Genomic DNA, 19,765 nt, shown 5'->3' with positions numbered 1-19,765 from the left:
GACTTGAGAAGACTTGATGCTTCTTCTAAAAAAAACTATACAGTATGTTTTAGGAAAATACTTTTCTCTTTACAATTATATATGCAGTGCTCAATTTTACAGGAACAACTGGAACATGTATGTCCCACTTCTTTATTTGTTACTTTGGATGTAACTGAAGTACTGTGATATGGTATCCTCAAAGTACTACAGTAATATACACTAATATACAGTACAATACAGTAAAACAGAGGGAACTGTTTCAGTGCAGACTACCTGATAAAATAACTGTTATTAAGCATCTTAACAATTTTAATTCTTTCTATTCAGACCGTAATAACTCACACTATTGTCAAGACATTTAAAAAGACATTTCTACAACTCTTATATAAATACTCATATACCATAACCTTTTAAGTATAATTTAGTTTAAAAGTCATATAATTAACAAAAACTAAGCTATATTTGGTATTTTTTGGTTCAAAGACTTGAAATGACTTGAAGCTCAAAACTGTCAACTTGGACTTGACTTGGATTTATTGGCTAGTGACTCGAGACTCAGCCTGGACTTGCCTGCTTTGACTTGGGACTTGACTGGGACTTGAGGTCAAAGACTTGAGACTGACTTGAGACTTGGTCCCACCTCTGTTACATTTACTTGAGTATTTCTTTGCTTCATTATCTGTACTTTCACCTAAAAGTGCATTGCGTAACTTTTCTGGAAGAGGCTCCGTCAAACGCTTGTCTCCGTGGAGATGTTATCTCTTTGTCTGGAATGTTTCACAGTATGGTATTAATCCTTTCTATCGTCATGGAAACCAAACTGAACCGAGTTACAGGTCAGATCTGTGCAGAGGCAACCCCGCTCACAGTCAGAATGCTGAATGTGTTTTGTAGGCATTTTTGAGCAATAAACCAACATGTAATTGAATTGAATTTAATGTCATACTGTGGAACATTCCAGGCAGAGTGATGACAACAAACCCCCAACCAAAGAGTTCCGTATTGCACCTTTAAGTAACAAAATTGCATACTTCTTCCACCACTGGACGTACATGGATTTACATATTGTTGTGTCCTTGGGCAAGTGGTGGGCAGCTTACTTGATTGAATGTATTAACCAGGTGGTCTGAGAAGCCAGCGGCACATAGCTTTGTCAATCTGCCCTACGGCGACTATAGCTACATATAATTGCAATATAGTTTTAGAATTGTGCTTTACCACGTGCTAGATAACTGTCCTCAAACACCCCTCCCACTGCGACTTCTAAAATGCTTCCTCTTTCATCTAGATAGGACCCGACTGCTATCCGCAATAAACAGGGAAAAGTTGCCTTGTTTTTAATGGCGCTGCGTGTATAGGTGTGCGGGGGAGTGTGTGGGCTGTCTGGGTGATGGCCATTACGCGTGCTGGGGTTGGTGCGTGTGCTCCTCTGGGATCTAACCAAGTGTTGGAACTAACAAGCCCGGGATGCAAGACAGGAGGCACAAATGGGGCTTTTTGGTTCGGAAAGCTTTCAGACGACACGGGCCCTCTTCCTCTTCTGCCTCCGAGTGGTTAGCTTGTACAGAGTTAGTGTGAGTTATGGGCGAGCCGAATGATGTGATTACATCTGATAATCTTCCTAATGATGTTTCTACACCAAGGGGGAGACAGAGAAAAGAGTTGGAAAGGGAGTAGCTCGGTGTAGGTTTCGATGTTTTGTTTCACTGGGGTTTATGCACAATGATGAAGATGTGTGGAATTGCTGACCTGATTTTTTTTATTTTTTTAAGAGTATCATATTTGGGGTCTTCGTCCTGGCACCACAGGGGACACTATTGGGATGTGTTTAGTGAAATCTGCTGTTAGGTTGAAGTGCTAATGACTCTGCCACTGTGCTGACCCATACAAACACACCTTGTGGCTGACCTTCTGGATTCAAACAGAATGTAGAAGAGGCTGGAATTGGACAGTGGGGGTTGAAAGTCTTTCGTCCAACCACAGCTGCTAATTAGTAAGACATTTACTCTCCAAAATTCTCGTATAATTTAGAACAAAATGTATAACTTCTTTTACCTGAGTTAAGTCATAGTTTGATGCTTTGTTTCGCAGGCATTTTGTTGGGATTTTATGCCTGTCAATCACGTCCTTTCCACTTTGTAAAGTTTTGTCAAAGCCTGTGGTTCTGACTGATCCGGTAACCTTGTGTTAGGAGTAGTTTACTTCCACTATGGACTGCATGAATTATCCACTAGGGCAGGGATGTCATCAAATTCATCAAAATTAAAAAATGGGACTAAGTCGTGGGCCAAACTAAATATTTATTGAAAAATTTCAACAACATCTGCATGTTTTCTCTTCTTTCAAGATATGTAATATTAAACCTTTTCTTATTAAAATACTGTAAATGTTGAATAACAGTTTTGCTTAAACATTGAATCCAGCACAAGTTTAATGTAAAATAATAACAACATTTTGACTAAATAATGTCTCTATAGCCTATCTGTAGCCGGCGGGCCAGCTCTGATACATATTTGGGCCAAATATAATTATATCAAGGGCCAAATTTGGCCCCTTGGCCTGAGTTTGACATGTCTACTCTAGCGTTTCAATTTGTCACGTTGTAATCTGTCTCTCAGCCAGTAAAACCTGCTTTTCATTCATTCTGATACTGCCCTGCTCCTATCTTCACCACAGCAGTACAACATTGAGCCACCTCAAACACTCTTCTTACTTTATTGATCCTTGGGATCAATAATCAATCTCTGTCTCCTCCCCTTTATTAAATTTCATTTTGTGTCTTGATAATGATATGCTCTGCCAACTCCCGAAAAATGAGACTTAAGAGATTATAGGTCTATTTAAATACTCATCTTCTGTGATGGGGAAACTTAAGTCATATTTTCTTCTGAACCAATGCCTGTTGTACAAACCAGTCAATACCCACACCTTTCTCTGAACTCAGTCAGATTTACCTGATAATTACATAACCCCAAATGAAAGCCTCTCATTCAGATGTGCTTTAAAGGGACACATGTCAATAACAAGCAGCTCATAAACATAAACTGGAAGTGTTATATGGCCTTTTAAAAGCCACCATCCCACACAGTCAATAACACATAGGATCAATCGTCATGGGAAGCTTTAGGCCATTCCATGGATTACTTGGATGTATATGTTTGTGCTGGAGCTGCATTTCATCTCAAGGCAGTTAAAGATGTACCATGTAACTTTTCTGGTAGAGGGTGTTATAGCATTGCTCGGAATGTTCCACAGTATGGCACTGGACTTATTTATCTTTCATTTTATATTTACTGTATATTCCAGCTGTTGTAATTGCTCAAAAACAACTTGATATATTCTTACTGTGAGCTGGGTCGCCTCTCCACAGATCTGGGCTGTAAGTTGTAGCTTGTCTCCATAGAGATAGCTCATTTTAATGCCATGCTTTGGAACATTCTGAAAACAATAATCTCTCCATGCATACAAATGTCTTAAAACAAAATACAACTCCAGGTTCGTTTTTGCTGATGAAACAACGTTATAACAGAGACCAGAAAACAGCGTAATATGGTCCCTTTAACTTAACACAGTAATAAATATAGAACTGACCATATTAAACATACAGTTATAAACATATGCACAGAGCACGTGTTTATTTACACCCAAAATACGAAAAAGCTGGAAATAAATTATTTTAGAGTGAGTACAGAAAGTCTATTTCAAAAAGGCAACAAAATAAAAATGCTTGCAGGTTTGTTTTTTATTAAATGTCACTTTGATCTTGATTTAAAAACATTGCAATAGGAAAAATACCAAGGCTAAATTTGCCTCAGTGGGAGAAAGAATCAGCTAGCATACTTGGACGTTAGAAATACACTTTTACTGATTTCCACAAACCGTTGGAGCCTGTTTATATCAGACTGAAAGCATATATTTGGACTGTGATTTTCCCCAGATGATTGACATTCCTCATATAAATGTGTAAAAAGTGTAATATGTGGCTGAGAATTCAAATAGCATACGACGTGAGATATATTCTTGGTAGTTGTGGATGAGTTCAGTGTTGGAATGTAACAAAGTAAAACTAGTAACTGTACTACATTAAGGTGCACTGTGTAAGTTTTCTGGTAACTTTATGGTCGCTCACCTGCATCTTTCCATGGAGATGTAATTGCTTTGTCTTGAATGTTATGCAGAATGGAAATAAACTTGGTTAACACAATGGAGACAACATACTTTTCAAATCTATGGAGAAGCAAGCCTAATAATTATGTTTTTCCAAGTATGTCTGAGCTATAAAACAGCTGTAATTGACAAGAGAGACAAGTTGAATGCCTTACTGTGGAACATTCAATACAAAGAAATAACATCTGCATGGAGACAAGTAAGTACCCAGCCTTCCACCTTAGAAGTTACAGTGTACAAGTATACATTTGAGGTATCTGTACTTGTTACAGCCCCAGGCCTGCAGTTCTTTGAGTTGTTTTGTGTGTGTTTTAATTCCGTTCCTGTCCCCATGAATTCCTGCTGTGTGAGCTCTGGTCTGTGATTGGTGGAGTAGTTCTACACTTGGCCAATCCTGTCTCACCTCCAGCCTTCTCCCCCTGTTTAAGGAGATTGCCAGGACCTGTTTGGGACTGCTGGCCTCAGTGGCCAGTCTGCCATTTTGAGTTTGTGTTTGTGCGTGTGTAGTTCTTTAGTTTAGTTCTGTTTTGTGCCTTCTTTCATTTGGTCACTTGATTCTGTATGTGGGCTTATGTGGTTTTTACTTGGGAGAACTTGTGTTTAGTTTTGTGTGTCCCTTAGTTAACCACTCGTTTTTGTGTAAGCCTGCGTGACTCTTTGTGGCACAAAACTTGTTTGTATATTAACCCTGTTGTATTGTTTCTTAGTTTAGGTTATTTTCTGTATATATTTTAGTCAGTTTTGTTAATTTATCTTTATATTTCTGTTAATTAAACATTACTTCATTTATTAAATTTTTCTCCCTTGTTTTTTTTTTTTTTTTTTGTTACTTCCCTGACCCCAATGGGCTGGGTCGTAACAGTACTTGAGTTTAGTATATTTTATAGTGGATATGCTTTACTTTTACTGCACTATATTTGAGAGCAGGCATCTGTACTTTCTACTTCACTACATTTTTGAACATGAGTGAAAAGTAAAAGTATTTTTTATTTTTGTTTGAGACCTGCTGAAAAGGCTCAGGGGTTATTTTTAACACTTTTGTAGTTTGAGCAAAAAAACATGTGCAAATAAATCAGCTAGGAAAAATATGAATTCAGTTTTTTTCTGTTGAAACAAATTCAGAAAAAAATGAAAAAAAAAAACTACATCTGAAGTTGACTAATATTTGAAAATCTGCACAAAAGACTTTGACTTTTTCTCTTTAAGTACATTTTTAAAGATGTACTTTAATACTTTCACTGTTCATTACTTATTATTATTTCATTTTTTTCACGTTATACTTTTACTTTTTCTTAAATACTTTTTTGCTCCAGTATCTGTAATCTCTCTTACGTAACAAAATCATGAACTTCTTCCACCACTGGACGCGTTGAGGGGTTAGATATAGCTTAGCTTTAGCATTTACATATTGTTGTGTCCTTGGGCAAGTGATTTCACTCAGCCTGCCTGATTGAATGTGTTAGCATGTGTAGGTGGTCTGAGAGGTTAGTGACACAGAGCTTTGTCAGTCTGCCCCAGGGCCACTGTGGCTGCATAAGTCAATGAATAATGCAATGTTTAAGTGACTATGAGCCAAAGAAGGATACATAATTTTTTCTCCTGTCTAGTCTTTGGTTAGAATCAGATTCCATTAAAGGTGCACTGTGTAACTTTTTGGTTGGGGGTTTGTCACCTCCTTGTTTCTATGGAGATGTCATTGCTCTGCCTAGAATTTTCCACACTGTGACATTAAACAGCTCTACCTTACATTTTTTTCAATTACATGTGGTTTTACTGTTCAAAAACGCCAAGAAAAACCATGCATTCTGACTGTGAGCCGGATTGCCTCTCCACAGATCTGACCTGTAACCTGGCTTGCTTTAGTTTCCATGAAGATAGAAATGCTTAACACCATGCTGTAAAACATTCCAGCCGAAGTAATAACATCTCCATTGAGAAAAGCATTTGACGGACCCTCCTCCAAAAAAGTTCCCCAATGCACCTTTTAAAGAAGAGATCATTTGCATTTTAGTTATGATCTATGACCTATATGGATTATTATTTTTACATTATGTTCATTTTTAAAAACAGAATATTGATCTAAAACGACTTCTTGTTCAAAAATGCTGAGTTGATTTCAGCCGGCTGTTTTTCTCCGTGCGTCACCATAAATGTCATCATAACAAAGTGCAGCAGCAGAGGATGTTTTTTTCATTTGGAATTTAGCGTTGGCTACAATCCGACATATTTACAGATATATCTTTTAGCATTTTATTGTTTTTAAAGGTCCTATAATACACAAAATTGACTCTTATGAGATTTTAGTCGTGTTATAAAGTTGTAACCTCATCAAAAATACAACAATACTTATGTTTTATTTCATTCACACATGTTTATTATTAGTCTGTCTATTTCTCCAAGTGGTAGTTTTTCATTTAACATTTACCTTATACATTTATCTTGTTCAGTAGAAACTGGCAATTCCAGGGCTGAGCTGGTCCAAATGATTCTAGTGAAGGTTTATGGAGTTTAAAAACACAGTGGAGCACTTCCTGTATTTCCACATGACATCACAAGGTGGAACAGAGTGTTTTCTGTTTGAGAGAAGAGCTCATCCTAAATATACAGGGTTTGATTGCTTTGTGTGTTAAAGATGTGTGAATGAAAGAAAAACACAACTCTGTTTTTGATGAGGAAATAAAATTACAACATAGATCAGGTAGATAGTGTAATATGGGCCCTTTCACGTGCAGTGTTCATTTGTTAAATACAAACGTTGTTTACTTCTACATGTATCATCATTTTAGAAAAAAATTTAAAAATAACTAGAAAAGCACTCAGAGAGCGCAGACCTCCGCCAAGGACTACCCCCATTTTTTATATAAATTGCGATAAAATCAGTCTTCTGGATCAGATCCGGATCAGCCTTTGGAATATGAAAGAGGATCTCATTGTCCATCCCTGAGTCAAATTTCATGGGGTTTGGTCAATAATTAACCGAGATATTGAGAAACTAAATTTTTGGCCCCATTTACCACAATGTTAACTAAAATTTCAAAGTGATCCAGAATCCAGGATTTCTTCCAGATCACCCCCAAAATGAAATCAGTTCTTCCTTTTCACATTTCCAACAAATCCTGAAAATTTCATCAAAATCGGTCCATAACTTTTTGAGTTATGTTGCTAACAGACAAACAAACAAACAAACAAACAGACAAACGCCGGCAAAAACATAACCTCCTTGTGATGTGATGTTCGTGATTGAGTTGGATGGTTCCTTAATGTGAACGGTAGGAATCAGATCTCATTTAATCTTTATCTTTCTAATGTAATGCATTTTATACTGATTAACAATGAACTCACCCAAAAATCAGAGCAGGCAAAGCGAGTAAGAGGTTTGTGCACAAAAAAAAAAAAAAATTAACATTATAATAACACTTCTACTCTCAATTTAAACCATTATAGGCTACATTCAAACTGCAGGGCTTAATGCTCAATTCGGATTTTTTTTTTGCAAGGATTGCCAATTAAAAGCTTTAAATGCCCCAAAAGTGTCCCGCATCAGCACTGGAGGACACGACAACGTCACACATAGGCTTGCTTGGGCTTGTCTCCCAAAATACATTCCAGTTCTTCGTAAAATGAACAAGTTACTTTGTTTGTTTGAGTCTTTAGCCTCCTTGTATTTGGCTTGCAGGCTCTTGATTTTTTTGTGACATTGGAGCCAGGACCGCCTGTAGCCGAGCTTGGCCATTTCTTTGGCAATCATTTCAAAAACGTCCCAGTTCCGATAAGACCCCCTCCAATTTGTCCTGAATACAGTGAATATTAAATATTAATAAACTTGCTAACCACGCTTTCCCTCCATTGACGAGACTCCGAGCCTGACGTGTAAGTGGGATGAATGTGACCTGGCCATTCAGACTGAAGTCGCATGTCAAAAGATTGGATATGTATCAGTTTTAGGAGCACATATCCAAGTGGCCTGGGTCACATTTTACAGAATCTAATCTGTGTCATTCAGACTGTCATTAAAAAATCAGATACTGGTTGCATAGGGGCAAAAAAAATCAGATTTGGGTCACTTCAGGCTGCAGTCTGAACGTAGCCTTAAACAAATCTGAGCTTTGGTCATTTCTTTCAGTGATTAGTTTGTGGATAAAATGAGTTCTCACATTGGCTTCTGTCATGTAAATAAACATAAAAAGAGTCAGTCTTTTGAACGGCTCTATGACATGAACTGAACCAAAACAATCGGATCCCATAAAAGAGTCGAAGGGCCCATCATTGAAGACCACTGTGTGTATGTGAGGAGTAACACTGGCACTTTAAATGTTAAGTGAATGTTCAATAAAGTATAATATACAATGCATGAATCACTCAACAATATGATTTGGGGCAAAAAACTCCATCTATGTTTTTGATGAAGTAACAGCATTATAACATGGCTTAAAGCTCACAACAGTCAATTTTGCGTAATATACGGACCTTCAAATGCTATCTTTTAGTTTAGATCTGGCTATAGTACACACTTACATCAGTCCGATAATACTTCCAAAAGTGAAACCTACAATTTTCTGAGATGACTTGCTTCGACCAGCTTGACAACAGAATAGAAAATGCCGACCCACACTCCCGACCGCTCCTGCCCAAGGTGAGGTCCGATTACCAGGATGTCATTGACGGACCAGGCCCCTCCCACTCCGCTCTTTACCTCCGCCCTGGCACCCATGGGGACCGACCCACTTCATTTTAGCCTAGTAATGGGTAAACAATGTATGATGAGTCCAATTACCCTCTCATTGAAACTATTCAACCCAATGGAGATGTCCACTGCTGCACCCGTCTGTACACTCCAACCCCCAATTTGTGTGAACAGGCATGCCAAAACTGGAATATAGAGCTTTCTCGTCATCATTGTTGTTTACACCGTTTTTGAAAGCATTCGGATGCAATGAAATGTCACCCCAACTCTAAAAATGGATTGTTTTGTGAGGGACTTTCAAGGACACTTTGTATTTACCATCTCAAGCTACGTTTCACAGTACAGTGAGTTTACAGTCTGGTGGTGTTTTAATGTTTAAAGGCACAAGGGGAAGTCTGTGAGCTTGGGAATTGAACATATAGATTCCTTACTATGAACTACTTTGCTAAAATATTCTTTGAAAAAAAAAAAAAAAAAAAAAAGATAAACTACTTCATAGATTTGAAGAAAGAATGACTATGCAAATTGTAATATTGAGTTAAGAAATTGAACTTAAAGATGCATTGCATAACATTTCTAGTGGAGGGTCCGCCACCTGATGTCTCCAAGGAAATGTCACTTTGTCTAGAATGTTCTAGACTGGTGCCACCTAGTGCCTCCGCTCAATTTAATTTCTCTCCAGCGACTAGGTCAGGAATCGGAATACACTAGATGGTTTGCAAGAATCCTGGAAGTTGTAGACCGCACCGGCCAATCAACAAAGAGCTGTGAAGTCATGACTGGGTCCCTTTTTGTGGTACAGCACAACAGTAAACAAAGTGGTTGAGATGGATGTAGATGAAGCCATACATTCTGTGTTGGCAACAATTCCTGAGGTCAAGGATTTAAAGCCGGAACAAAGAGAATGTTAGGTGAATTTTATCAAGGGGAAAGACATTATTGCCATTCTTCCTACAGGATTTGGTGCATTACATATATCACGACCAAATAGCAGCGATTGGTTAAGTAAAAAAGTACCCGCCTACCATTGAACGAACGAATCCTAATGCTGCGAGGTCAGACGGTTTCCACAAAGTGAAACCGGCTGATGAATCAGGCTAAGAATGTTCCACAGTACAGATTAAAATTTCTACAGCACTTCATTGCAGTTCATCTGCAGAGAGTTGCCCCTGTTCACAGAAGGAATTATTCTGTTTTTAAGCAATCGAAATACCCGTAATGAAAATATCTTGAAACATTTCAGGCAACCCAATAACATCTCCATGGAGACAAGTAGGCGGCAGACCTTGCACCAGAATGGTTGTGCAGTACACCTTAAAATTTTGATAATAACTACTTACATTAAATATATTTTTTAATCATAGAATATCAGTTTGTTAATATGTTGTCCCCATTTTAAAAAAACTGCAGATTAAAAGTCCACTATGTACCAGTAGCTTTTTTTCCGGTAAAAGGCCCTGAGGAACATTTAGCAATAATAATAAAGCAATAACATCTCCATGACGACAATCAGATGGCAGGCCGTTCACCAGAAAAGTTTCATAGTGCACTTTTAACATATTTCCTCACATTAGGAAATATGAATACTTATTTGAATCAAGGTCCAATCAGAATTCTCATCTGGGATCAGACCAAACTAATCCAGGAAGCATTTGCATCAAGAGGACCAAACACAACACACATGAAAACAGTCTGAGAGAAACACCGACCCAATCAGCTGGCACACTCCATCATTAAACTTCCTCACGAAAATCGACCCTTGTCCAGTTTTTCCTACCTCTTCTCCAGCTCAAAATCACTGCCTTTATATAGCCCTGAGCACTGTTAAAATGGAGCTTAGAGAAGTTTTGAGTTTCCAGTATGTCACTAAAAGAACCACATCTGATTGCACTGTAAATACTGTACACAAACACTGAGAACTTGAAGGGCACTAAACCATTGTTTCCCAAAGACCGGGTCGCTACTCTCAGGTGGGTCGCAAGGGATTTTTTTGGGGTCACCTTGTCACTATCTGCATGTAGGTTCTGACACATGAGAGACACATACATGAACTGAGATTTTCTGTGCTCACAAAAATGAAGACAAAGCCCAGAAACAGACTGAATCCTGCCTCTGGTATGTTTGTTGTGCTCTCCTCCTGCACCCCGACACTTGAACACGCTACAAAAAACACAGACAGGCTCAACTATCTCATTAGAAATGTTGAAATGTTAAGACATGTTTTGTATCATTTCTAATCTTTTTGTAATTATTTTATTGACTATTTTGTTCCAATATTTCTGGTTCAATTGAATGCTGAAAAGAAAAAGAAATGGGCTACATTCATGTCCAAATAGGTGACTTATGGAGACCTTTTTATTGTTGGTTCAATTACTGTTTTTCATTGTTTAAAACTTGAGTAACACTAATTGTTCAGAGAGACAAAAATAGTCAACAATAAAATATCCTCATTAATGTTCAATAATGGTCAAATCCACCTTTATTTTGTGATTTATGAATAATGTCTACAGACTTGAGTTGCGAAGGTTTGTAACTTTTAAAATGTGGGTCCCCAGAAAAAAGGTTTGGGAAACACTGCACTATGCAACTGAACTCAAATTTAGCATTACATTTTCAGACACACTTTTCCTTTCACTTTAATGTAGCAGACCAAAACAATAAAAAAATACATGCTAGTCTGTGGTGGAGTTCGTGTCAGTGCTGACTGGAAGTGGACTACTCTGTTACATGCAGTGGGTGTCCAAGTATGTACAGACGTCTCCAGATGTGTTTTGGCGATTTAGAAGATTCTAACACCTGACTCAGACTGCACCTCAAGCTGCAGCTTCAGTGTGGGACTGGTTTTATTGCTGTGACACTCATAAAAGAACCGGAGCTCTGCTGTGCTGTTGTCCTCATCGCTTTTGAAGGCTGTACGCACAAGACCACATGTTTGTGTGATAACTATTTATTTATGTTTTAGAAATTAAAAATAGAATCTAATGGGATTCATCTGGAATGCCGGACTACACTGCCCACTGTATGAGCCCCTCTCGATACTTGTACTACTTGGAATACTTCTGGTAAACATGACACCTCAAACGCAGTTCTTGAGTTTACATGTATTTTTAGAAATCAATGCAAAAGACTATGGCTGTTATCCAGTTTTCCAGGCATTGCTTTTACTTGTGATTATTTGTCATGTTTTCACCCTTGGTTGACTTGACTTGTTTTTAAATGTACCACACATTATGCATGGATATGCTATAGTGTCTTTACCCACAGTACAGTAATATATTCAAAAAATGTCCAAATGATTCTCCTTTTATACAGAAAAAACCCTGCACATTGGCTGGAGAGATGGTTTGCAGAAAGTAATATCCCTCCCCTTCACTTTTACTATTCCGCTCATAAGTAAATGCCAGGCCTGTTTGACATTTTCACGCAAGACTGGAAAAAGTATCTACTGCTGGTCCCAGATTGGTTCGATTTTCAGATTTTTTTTTTTTTATCTACGAATTTATGTTACACATCTCATCGTAATGCAAGGACGCTTTTGATTCTTTGTGTTGGCGATGTTGTCCTTGAATGAGACGAGAATACGCATGTTTGTGGACAGGCCTGAGGCACCTACTTATGCTAATGTATCTGTTATGTGTTTAGTCAGGCTTCATAATATTAACTAAGGGGCTTAAAATAGTCTTTCTCCAACACGAATGCTGCACTAGGCATGCAATAAAAAGTGCTAGCGTGAATATTTTCAAATGTAATTTCATTTGAAGCCTGTAATTGGAATGTTGTGATGTGCTGGTATTACTAAACATTGCTATATATGTAGATATGTGCGTGTTTGATTTTTACATCATCATCATCATCTTATTTCTGGATTCGTGTTCCATTTTTAAAACATACAAGGACAGTGACATTACAAAACAACATTTATGTTTTTAAAAGACAACCATACCAGTGTCTCCACATATTGGACTGATCTCTTATTGCACTGAGTCTTATCTGTGAGTGACATTATTATTTCATTGTCAGATTTGTCCAGCCTGCAAATAAAACTGTACATTAAAATTCTTAGTGCAGCTTGCAAAGTGTTCACTCGAGCAGTAACAAACATCTCTGTCGCACTCGTCCATCGTGGCCTCCTCAAAAGCACCGCAAAGCATCATTGTAGGCCACCTGCAGCATTTGCAAACTGGCTTTTTTGTAATTAATCCAGAGGTGGGCTGTGTACAACGTGTATGATTTAAACAATATCAACTTTACATCCTTTGTACAAGAACCAAAGTTACGCATAAGAGTATTTTCCTGAGCATAGAGCATCCTACACTGTCTAAACATATCATCATCCTCATCTGCCATCAGCATTTGATAGGCAAAAGTCAGGATATCTCATGTGCTAATCTTCTTACAAATCTAGTCACTTCTTAAAGCTGCAGTGCCCTTTTTTTCAACTGTGGTAAAAGAAAGAAAGTATTTAAAGGTCCTTTATTACACAAAACTGACTCTTGTGAACTTTAAGCCATGTTATAATGATGTCACCTCTTCAAAAACTGAAGTTGTGTTTTGTTTCATTCACACATGTGAGTAATCCTTTATTATTAGTCTGTGTACATCTCCAAAGCTCTAAACACACTGTTCCACCTTGTGATGTCATGTAGTGATAGTTTTCATATTAACAACTTTTTTTTTTTTTTTTTACCTTTAGTTCATTAGAAATTGGCAATTCCAGAGCTGAAATTATCCAAATGATTCAAGTGAAGGTGTATGGAGTTTAAAACCACAGTGGAACACTTCTTGTATTACCACATGACATCGCAAGTTGAAACAAGAGTGTTTTCTGTCTGAGAGAAGTACTCAGCCTAAATATGCAGGATTTGTGTGTTAAATGTGTGAATGAAACAAAAGACAACTCCAGGTATGTTTCTGATGAGGAAACAACTTAATAACTTAGATCAGAAAATAGTAATACCCTTTATGTCTATCTAAACCTTTTCTAGCTCTCACAAACTGATTTATTCATATGTATTCTTTCATTCATTACTTTCAGACTGTCAACACTCGTCAGTCCAATCTGACAATTACAGTTCCTATAAGGGAAAAAAATCTAATCAAAGTCATGACGCTACTTGTTGCAGGTCTGATCTGTGAAGAGAAAAAGAAAAAAAAACTGTAGACTAATGCTACCTATCTTGCTACCTATCTTGTAATAGCTTCAGACAGAGCAGTGCCTACAGTTAGCTTCATATCCCATGGAATGTTATTGACATTGACTGTAGTATCAATACTGTGGCCTTCAAACCGTACATCATATTAACTAAAAGTGTATTCAGTAATAATAGCGGTAAATATACTTGACCCTATAAGACCATGAGAGACAGTAATAAATTCCAGCTCAATGTAATGTGTGTTTGATTTATTTGAGGCTAAGATCAGCAGATGTTTACACTGTGGTGGATACCTGCTCCATCTGAGGTGATGGGCTTGGCTCAATGACAGCGGTACATTGTAATAAAACAGGCCAGACGCCAGTAGACACCTACACAAACACTACTTAAGGAAAGAGAGGATCGATAATGATGAATAATAACACAGAGGACGAGCTGTTTATGAAGATACATAGAGGATAGAAAACCTTCATCGAGGCATTACAGCTCAATCAGTGATAAAGAATCGCAACAAAAAATATTTCTTTAAAAATGTTTGTATTTTGGAAGACGTTTAAAGATATAGGTCATGTTGTTACCTCCTTAAAAACATACATGGATTCTTGTTTTGTTTCATTCAGCATGCTTGAGTAATCCTTTATTATTAGTCTGTCTACATCTCTTAAGATAAAAATGCTCTTTACACCTGTTGATGTCATGAAGCAGGAGTTTTCAAGTTTACAGCTATCTTTTACATTTTTTAGTAGATATTGGCAGAAATTACCCAGATAATTCTAGTGAAGATGCATGGAGAGATTTCTGTTTTTTAGAGGAGAACTCAAACTAAATAAATTGGGTTTGTGTGTTAAACAATGAATGAAACAAAACACAACTCCTGGTATGTTTTGATGAGGACACAACATTATAACATAGATCAGAAAATAGCATTTAACTTTAAGGATAATACCTAAAAGGCAAATTTACAGATGGTGAACCTGACCATTTTTAGAATTTTAGCTGCCCCTCATCTGTATTAAAGCAGACCTTTTATGCAAAATTGACTTTTCAGAGCTTTTAACCATGTTATAATTGTTTTCCCTTCTCATGTCCTTTCTTGAATTTGAATTTGGAGTGATTCGGCCATGTTTAAATACTCTTAAAAAACGTATTTTCAAGATACCATATTTCCTATCAATTCCCGTTCACACTGCCACCAATATTTGTCATTGGTCTGTCCCACTAAACATTAGGCGTCTTATGGATGTGCAGATCATATCTATATTGCATAGTGACATATATGACATTATGTCATGGAAATTCTGTGTGTCAGGGAAAAGTTGGTGAATTTTAAGTTTAACGTTTGAAGTTTGAAGGTGGAGAACCTAACTATAACTATATCCTGCCATTTTCCTGCAGCTTAGAATGACTCAGTAGCATATTGAACTGGAAATGCTTTACACCTTTGTATGCGTTTCCAGTAACCTGCTGCTGAGACTAAATTAACTGGATCATTATGCCAGCGTCTGAAATGGCATTGCAGTTATGCACAGAGCCTGGGAACAGTAGGCCTATACAAACGGTCTAAAATGAGTTTGAATTTAACATGGCCATACCGGCTTGTCAAAGCCCGATCCCGTCAGATTTCAGACAGGAGGGCGCCAGTCTCAAAAACTGTTGTTTCTTTAGGCAAGGCAAGGTGGTGTGTTCGTGAGTGATGGTGGTGGTTGGAGGGGCCAATGGCTCAGATTGGCAGCCTTGTTTCCATCAGTTTGCTCCAGGGCAGCTGTGTCTAAAGCAGTGGCTTAACACCACTGAGTGTGGAGTGAATGAATAATGCTCTGTCTCTGTGTGTACAGAAAAGCGCTATACAAAATGCATTATTATTATTATTTTTATTGTAGAAAAGACATCAACAATGACTTCATTTGGTCTAGAATTAGCTCTCATCCAGAGGTCCTGGGAACGTCAATACTGGACGTCTGGAAGACGTTGAAGACAAGACGTCATGTGGCGTCACAGTCTGTACCTTCAGTGGACTGAGATTGGACATACTAAAAAGATGTTGTTTCAATGTTTCTCTGCACAATGAGGGACTTACTTTGTTCTCCAATTGTATTTTTCTAATTGGTGATACACGTAGGATTTGGCAGCATTGTGTAGTGATTTTGGTGCAAATTAATAAAAATCTTCTGCTTGCTAGTGTGATCTGCAGCTATCCATGAAGACGCCAGCTCTTTGTTATAATGATGTTTACTGCTACGTCAGCTCCCACTGGGCATCATAGTTTTAAAACAGAAATCAGCTGACTTGTTTCTTTTATTAAGTCATTTGAGATAAATATATATATACAACATAATTATCCACAGCTTTGGACCACTGCACACCCCTAAAAATAAACTAGTTCTTTTAAACCATAAAAAAGAGGTACTGTGCCTTTAAGCTGCCTTGGGTATATGCATAGTCATTTATATCGTACATTTTCTCTTTTATATCACCCTGCTCTATTGATAAGTTATCAAACTCAATGGAATTTCAGACTTTGCTCATAATACAGAGATGATTTCCAAATTTCCTTTATATCTGTGCCAAAGTACCCAATTGAAGAATTTGCCTCTTTTATTACAGTTAAGAATGAATGATCCAGACATGGAGGCCCCTGCAAAATCTACAAGGACTTAACATATTTTTAAGCTGCTTAAAGCTGTCTTGCTCTGCTCATCTTCATTTGGGGGGCTTTACTTTACCATGGGCCCTACAATCCCGAGTAACACCCCTGGTATCTGCTTACATATACAGAGTGGCATGAAGGTTAGCACTGCAAGAAGGTCCCAAGTTCAAGTTTGCATGCTCTGTCTAAGCCTGTGTCAAGTCTTATAAAAGAGAATAAATAAATACCTATACAATGTTTCCATCAGTCCCACTTCCGGTCCCATTGTCTAGTCATTGTGTCATGACTTGTGCATCTATTTTCATGAGCTGTTTGAGTCATTGAGATTGTATAACCGCTCCTCTCTCAACCTCGGCCCACCCATGTCGAGGCATAGTTAAATCAGCCGTCACTAGATTCCCCGATAAGTCCCTCTATGCCCGCGAACGACTCCCTTTAGAGAACCGCGGATTTCTGTAGACAGACGGAGAGCCCTGTCAGCAGGAAATGCCAATTGCCTTTTTTCGGCATTCATTTGGCTGGACTAATTGAAACTAATACCTTTCAAATGGCATATTGATCGGAAGAAAGCACCATTTTTCAAAAGTTGTAAAAAAATAAATGAACAATCAGAAATGGGAAAGATTAAAACCGGGTTGCTGAAGAGTTGTTGGCACAAGAAGTCATTAAGATAAGTGACTTCACAGACTTCTTTGTTTCCTGTGTGCTGTGCGGAGAGGGCCGCGGGCAGAGTGCGTCGTGGCATAATTAAAAGAAAAGTCGCGCAGTGTCACCGTAGGGATAGCGCGCTCTCTTCCGCTCTGCTGTGTTTACGCATGAAACCAGCAATTGATTAGGACCAGAAAGTGCGGTCTGAATGCCCCCTCCCTGCCGCACAAACACACTACTGACAGGTGACACATGTTAATCACGGCTCTTCCACAGAATGGCACAAAATAACTAAGAAATAAAATATCCAGGACTAAATAATTAAGACTATTCGAAAAAACAAAATAGAAAAAAACAAAACATTTGCTCATTGTATACGGCCAGTTCTCTGCTTGTCCCACAAACACACAAAATGACTGGTGATGGACACATGCAAATCACGTCTCTTTCAAAAGATTGCACTACATAACAAAGAAATAAAACAACCAGGAACAAATTATTACGTGACAAACTTTTGCAATAGTAAAAATAACGAGCTATGAAACCCAGCCTGTCCCAAACGGATTTACGCACGGCACAGCTGTTGTTATTGTCCAAAGAGAGATGCAGGGCGCTCTAACCTGCAGTCACTCTCTCCTCCGTGCGTTTGGATGATGCGCAGCACCTCCCCACAGAAGCCCTCACTTTGACTAAATCCTAGACGCGAGTGGGAGCGCCTTCTGCTCGTAAACATGGGGCTGGTGACACCCTGAATATTTCACTCTAAAGCACCAGCGCCGTTTCTAGACTCCTTTTTAGACGTGTCAGCCGCGGAGGAGAGCGCACACAATGCCCGGACTGTGGATGCTTTGGACTTTGGCTCTTTTGGCTCTACTCAATCCTTTTCATTTCAAGTTTATTTTTGTAAAGGCGGAAATAACTTCAGCATCTGCGAACAGATTTTACCTCCATGATGTGAAACAAAAGGACGCCGGGGTGCTTGTGTCTCTTTGGGGAGACGCGAAAGTTTTCAGTGCGTCTGGAACAGGGTTTGTTAATGCTGGAAATAATGAAGAGTGGATGGAGAACAGCGAGCAAAGTGGACCAAGAGAAATAACACCAGCAGATGTGGAAATAAACGGGAGAAAGTACGGTGACATGTCTATTGAAGTTGATTCACAACCTCTGGAGGGGGAGATGAAGCCGAGGAAGTCGCGCAGCGTGGGAGCATCGCACGCGGACTCAGTGGAGAGGAGTATAAGTGCCGAAGCGCAGTCCAGGGAGAGCTTTGTGGACACGGTACAGTTCGGGTTTAACCCCAGACCGGAGCAGAGACGCCCGGGGGAGGAAGCCCGAGTGTCCAGCCCGCGCCAGAATGAACCCCACCTGGACACGTCCACCTTCGCTTTGGCGGGAGACTCCGCGCACAACCAGGCGATGGTGCACTGGTCCGGACATAACAGCAGCGTGAGTCCTGTACAGTCCACATGTAATACACTTTTCACAAAGCACAATCACTTACAATTCAACTTATTGTTACCCTATCCTCCATATCTGTGGTGTTTATTTTACGCACAAGATTGTTCCAGAGACACAAAAAGCACTCTCCTCCAAACAGCTCTATTCTCGCTGGTGCCATTGTATTGTATGATATATCTCCTTTGTCATGTGTTCTCATTGTGTGTGGAGAAAGTGGCTCAGTGCGCAGTGCGCGCATCTGTGCTGGATCACATTCAGAGACTCTTGCATCAAACTCGCAGAATAATTCATTCTAACTAACTGCGTGTCACTCCAACTTTACAAGGTCCAGTTAATTAATGTGACACAGTGCACTGGGGAGCGCGAGCCTTTTACCAGTCATCACAGCACATTCATTATAAATGAAATCATCAGTAGAAGCCTTTGAAGCAGGTGCAGTTGTCCGATCTGGCCCTTAATGTGATGCGCTGTGTGCTGTTTTGGCAGAAGAAACGCGCGTGTGTCATTAACATTTGACTCGCACTTGTGCAGTGCTTGTGTCCAAATTACACAAACACATTTCACTTGAGTGTGCATTAGTGAATTGTGTACTGTTTAAAGATAAGAGTGCACCACTGCACACCCACAATGAGATTACACACAATTTTATCATCAAAAAGACAAAGTGGGAGATGCTATCTCTTCTTTAACATATGCAGCATGCAAAGCACATCTATCACTGCACACATCTCTGGAGTTGCCTGCGGAACACTCTTTTCTTTGTTCAGCTTCTTGTTTATGGCAGGATTAAGTCTGAAAATAAAACAAGACGATTTATAAACAAGTTCCCTTTTAAGGCGAATGACCTGCCAGGCCCTACAGGCCCAGGGGCCAAATGTGGCCCTTATGGGTGTAGGACTTCTTAAATCAGACTCGGGTACTTTATTTGTTTTGTTTTGCATTTTTTTTCTCTAAAAAGATGTTGAACACACATAGCACAATTAGGAATTTGATTTCAGGAACAAAACATTAGACACAAGGCTGAAA

At 38.8% G+C, this 19,765-nt stretch overlaps 1 protein-coding gene across 1 annotated transcript in view; it reads left to right on the top strand.

Moving 5' to 3' along the window:
- The first annotated feature begins 18,340 nt into the window (after positions 1-18,340).
- The window catches only part of sorcs3b (sortilin related VPS10 domain containing receptor 3b), a 144,983-nt gene continuing 143,558 nt past the window's right edge, over positions 18,341-19,765 (top strand). The window contains exon 1 of the mRNA XM_055162445.1: positions 18,341-18,727. Coding sequence (XP_055018420.1) covers positions 18,341-18,727 — 387 coding nt within the window. The remainder of the gene's footprint in view (positions 18,728-19,765) is intronic.

This window comes from Boleophthalmus pectinirostris, unplaced genomic scaffold (genome assembly GCF_026225935.1).
Source record: "Boleophthalmus pectinirostris isolate CB_2022bp ecotype Guang Dong unplaced genomic scaffold, ASM2622593v1 HiC_scaffold_5, whole genome shotgun sequence".
Lineage (NCBI taxonomy): Eukaryota > Metazoa > Chordata > Actinopteri > Gobiiformes > Gobiidae > Boleophthalmus > Boleophthalmus pectinirostris.
This window is presented reverse-complemented; position numbering and strand designations above follow the sequence as displayed.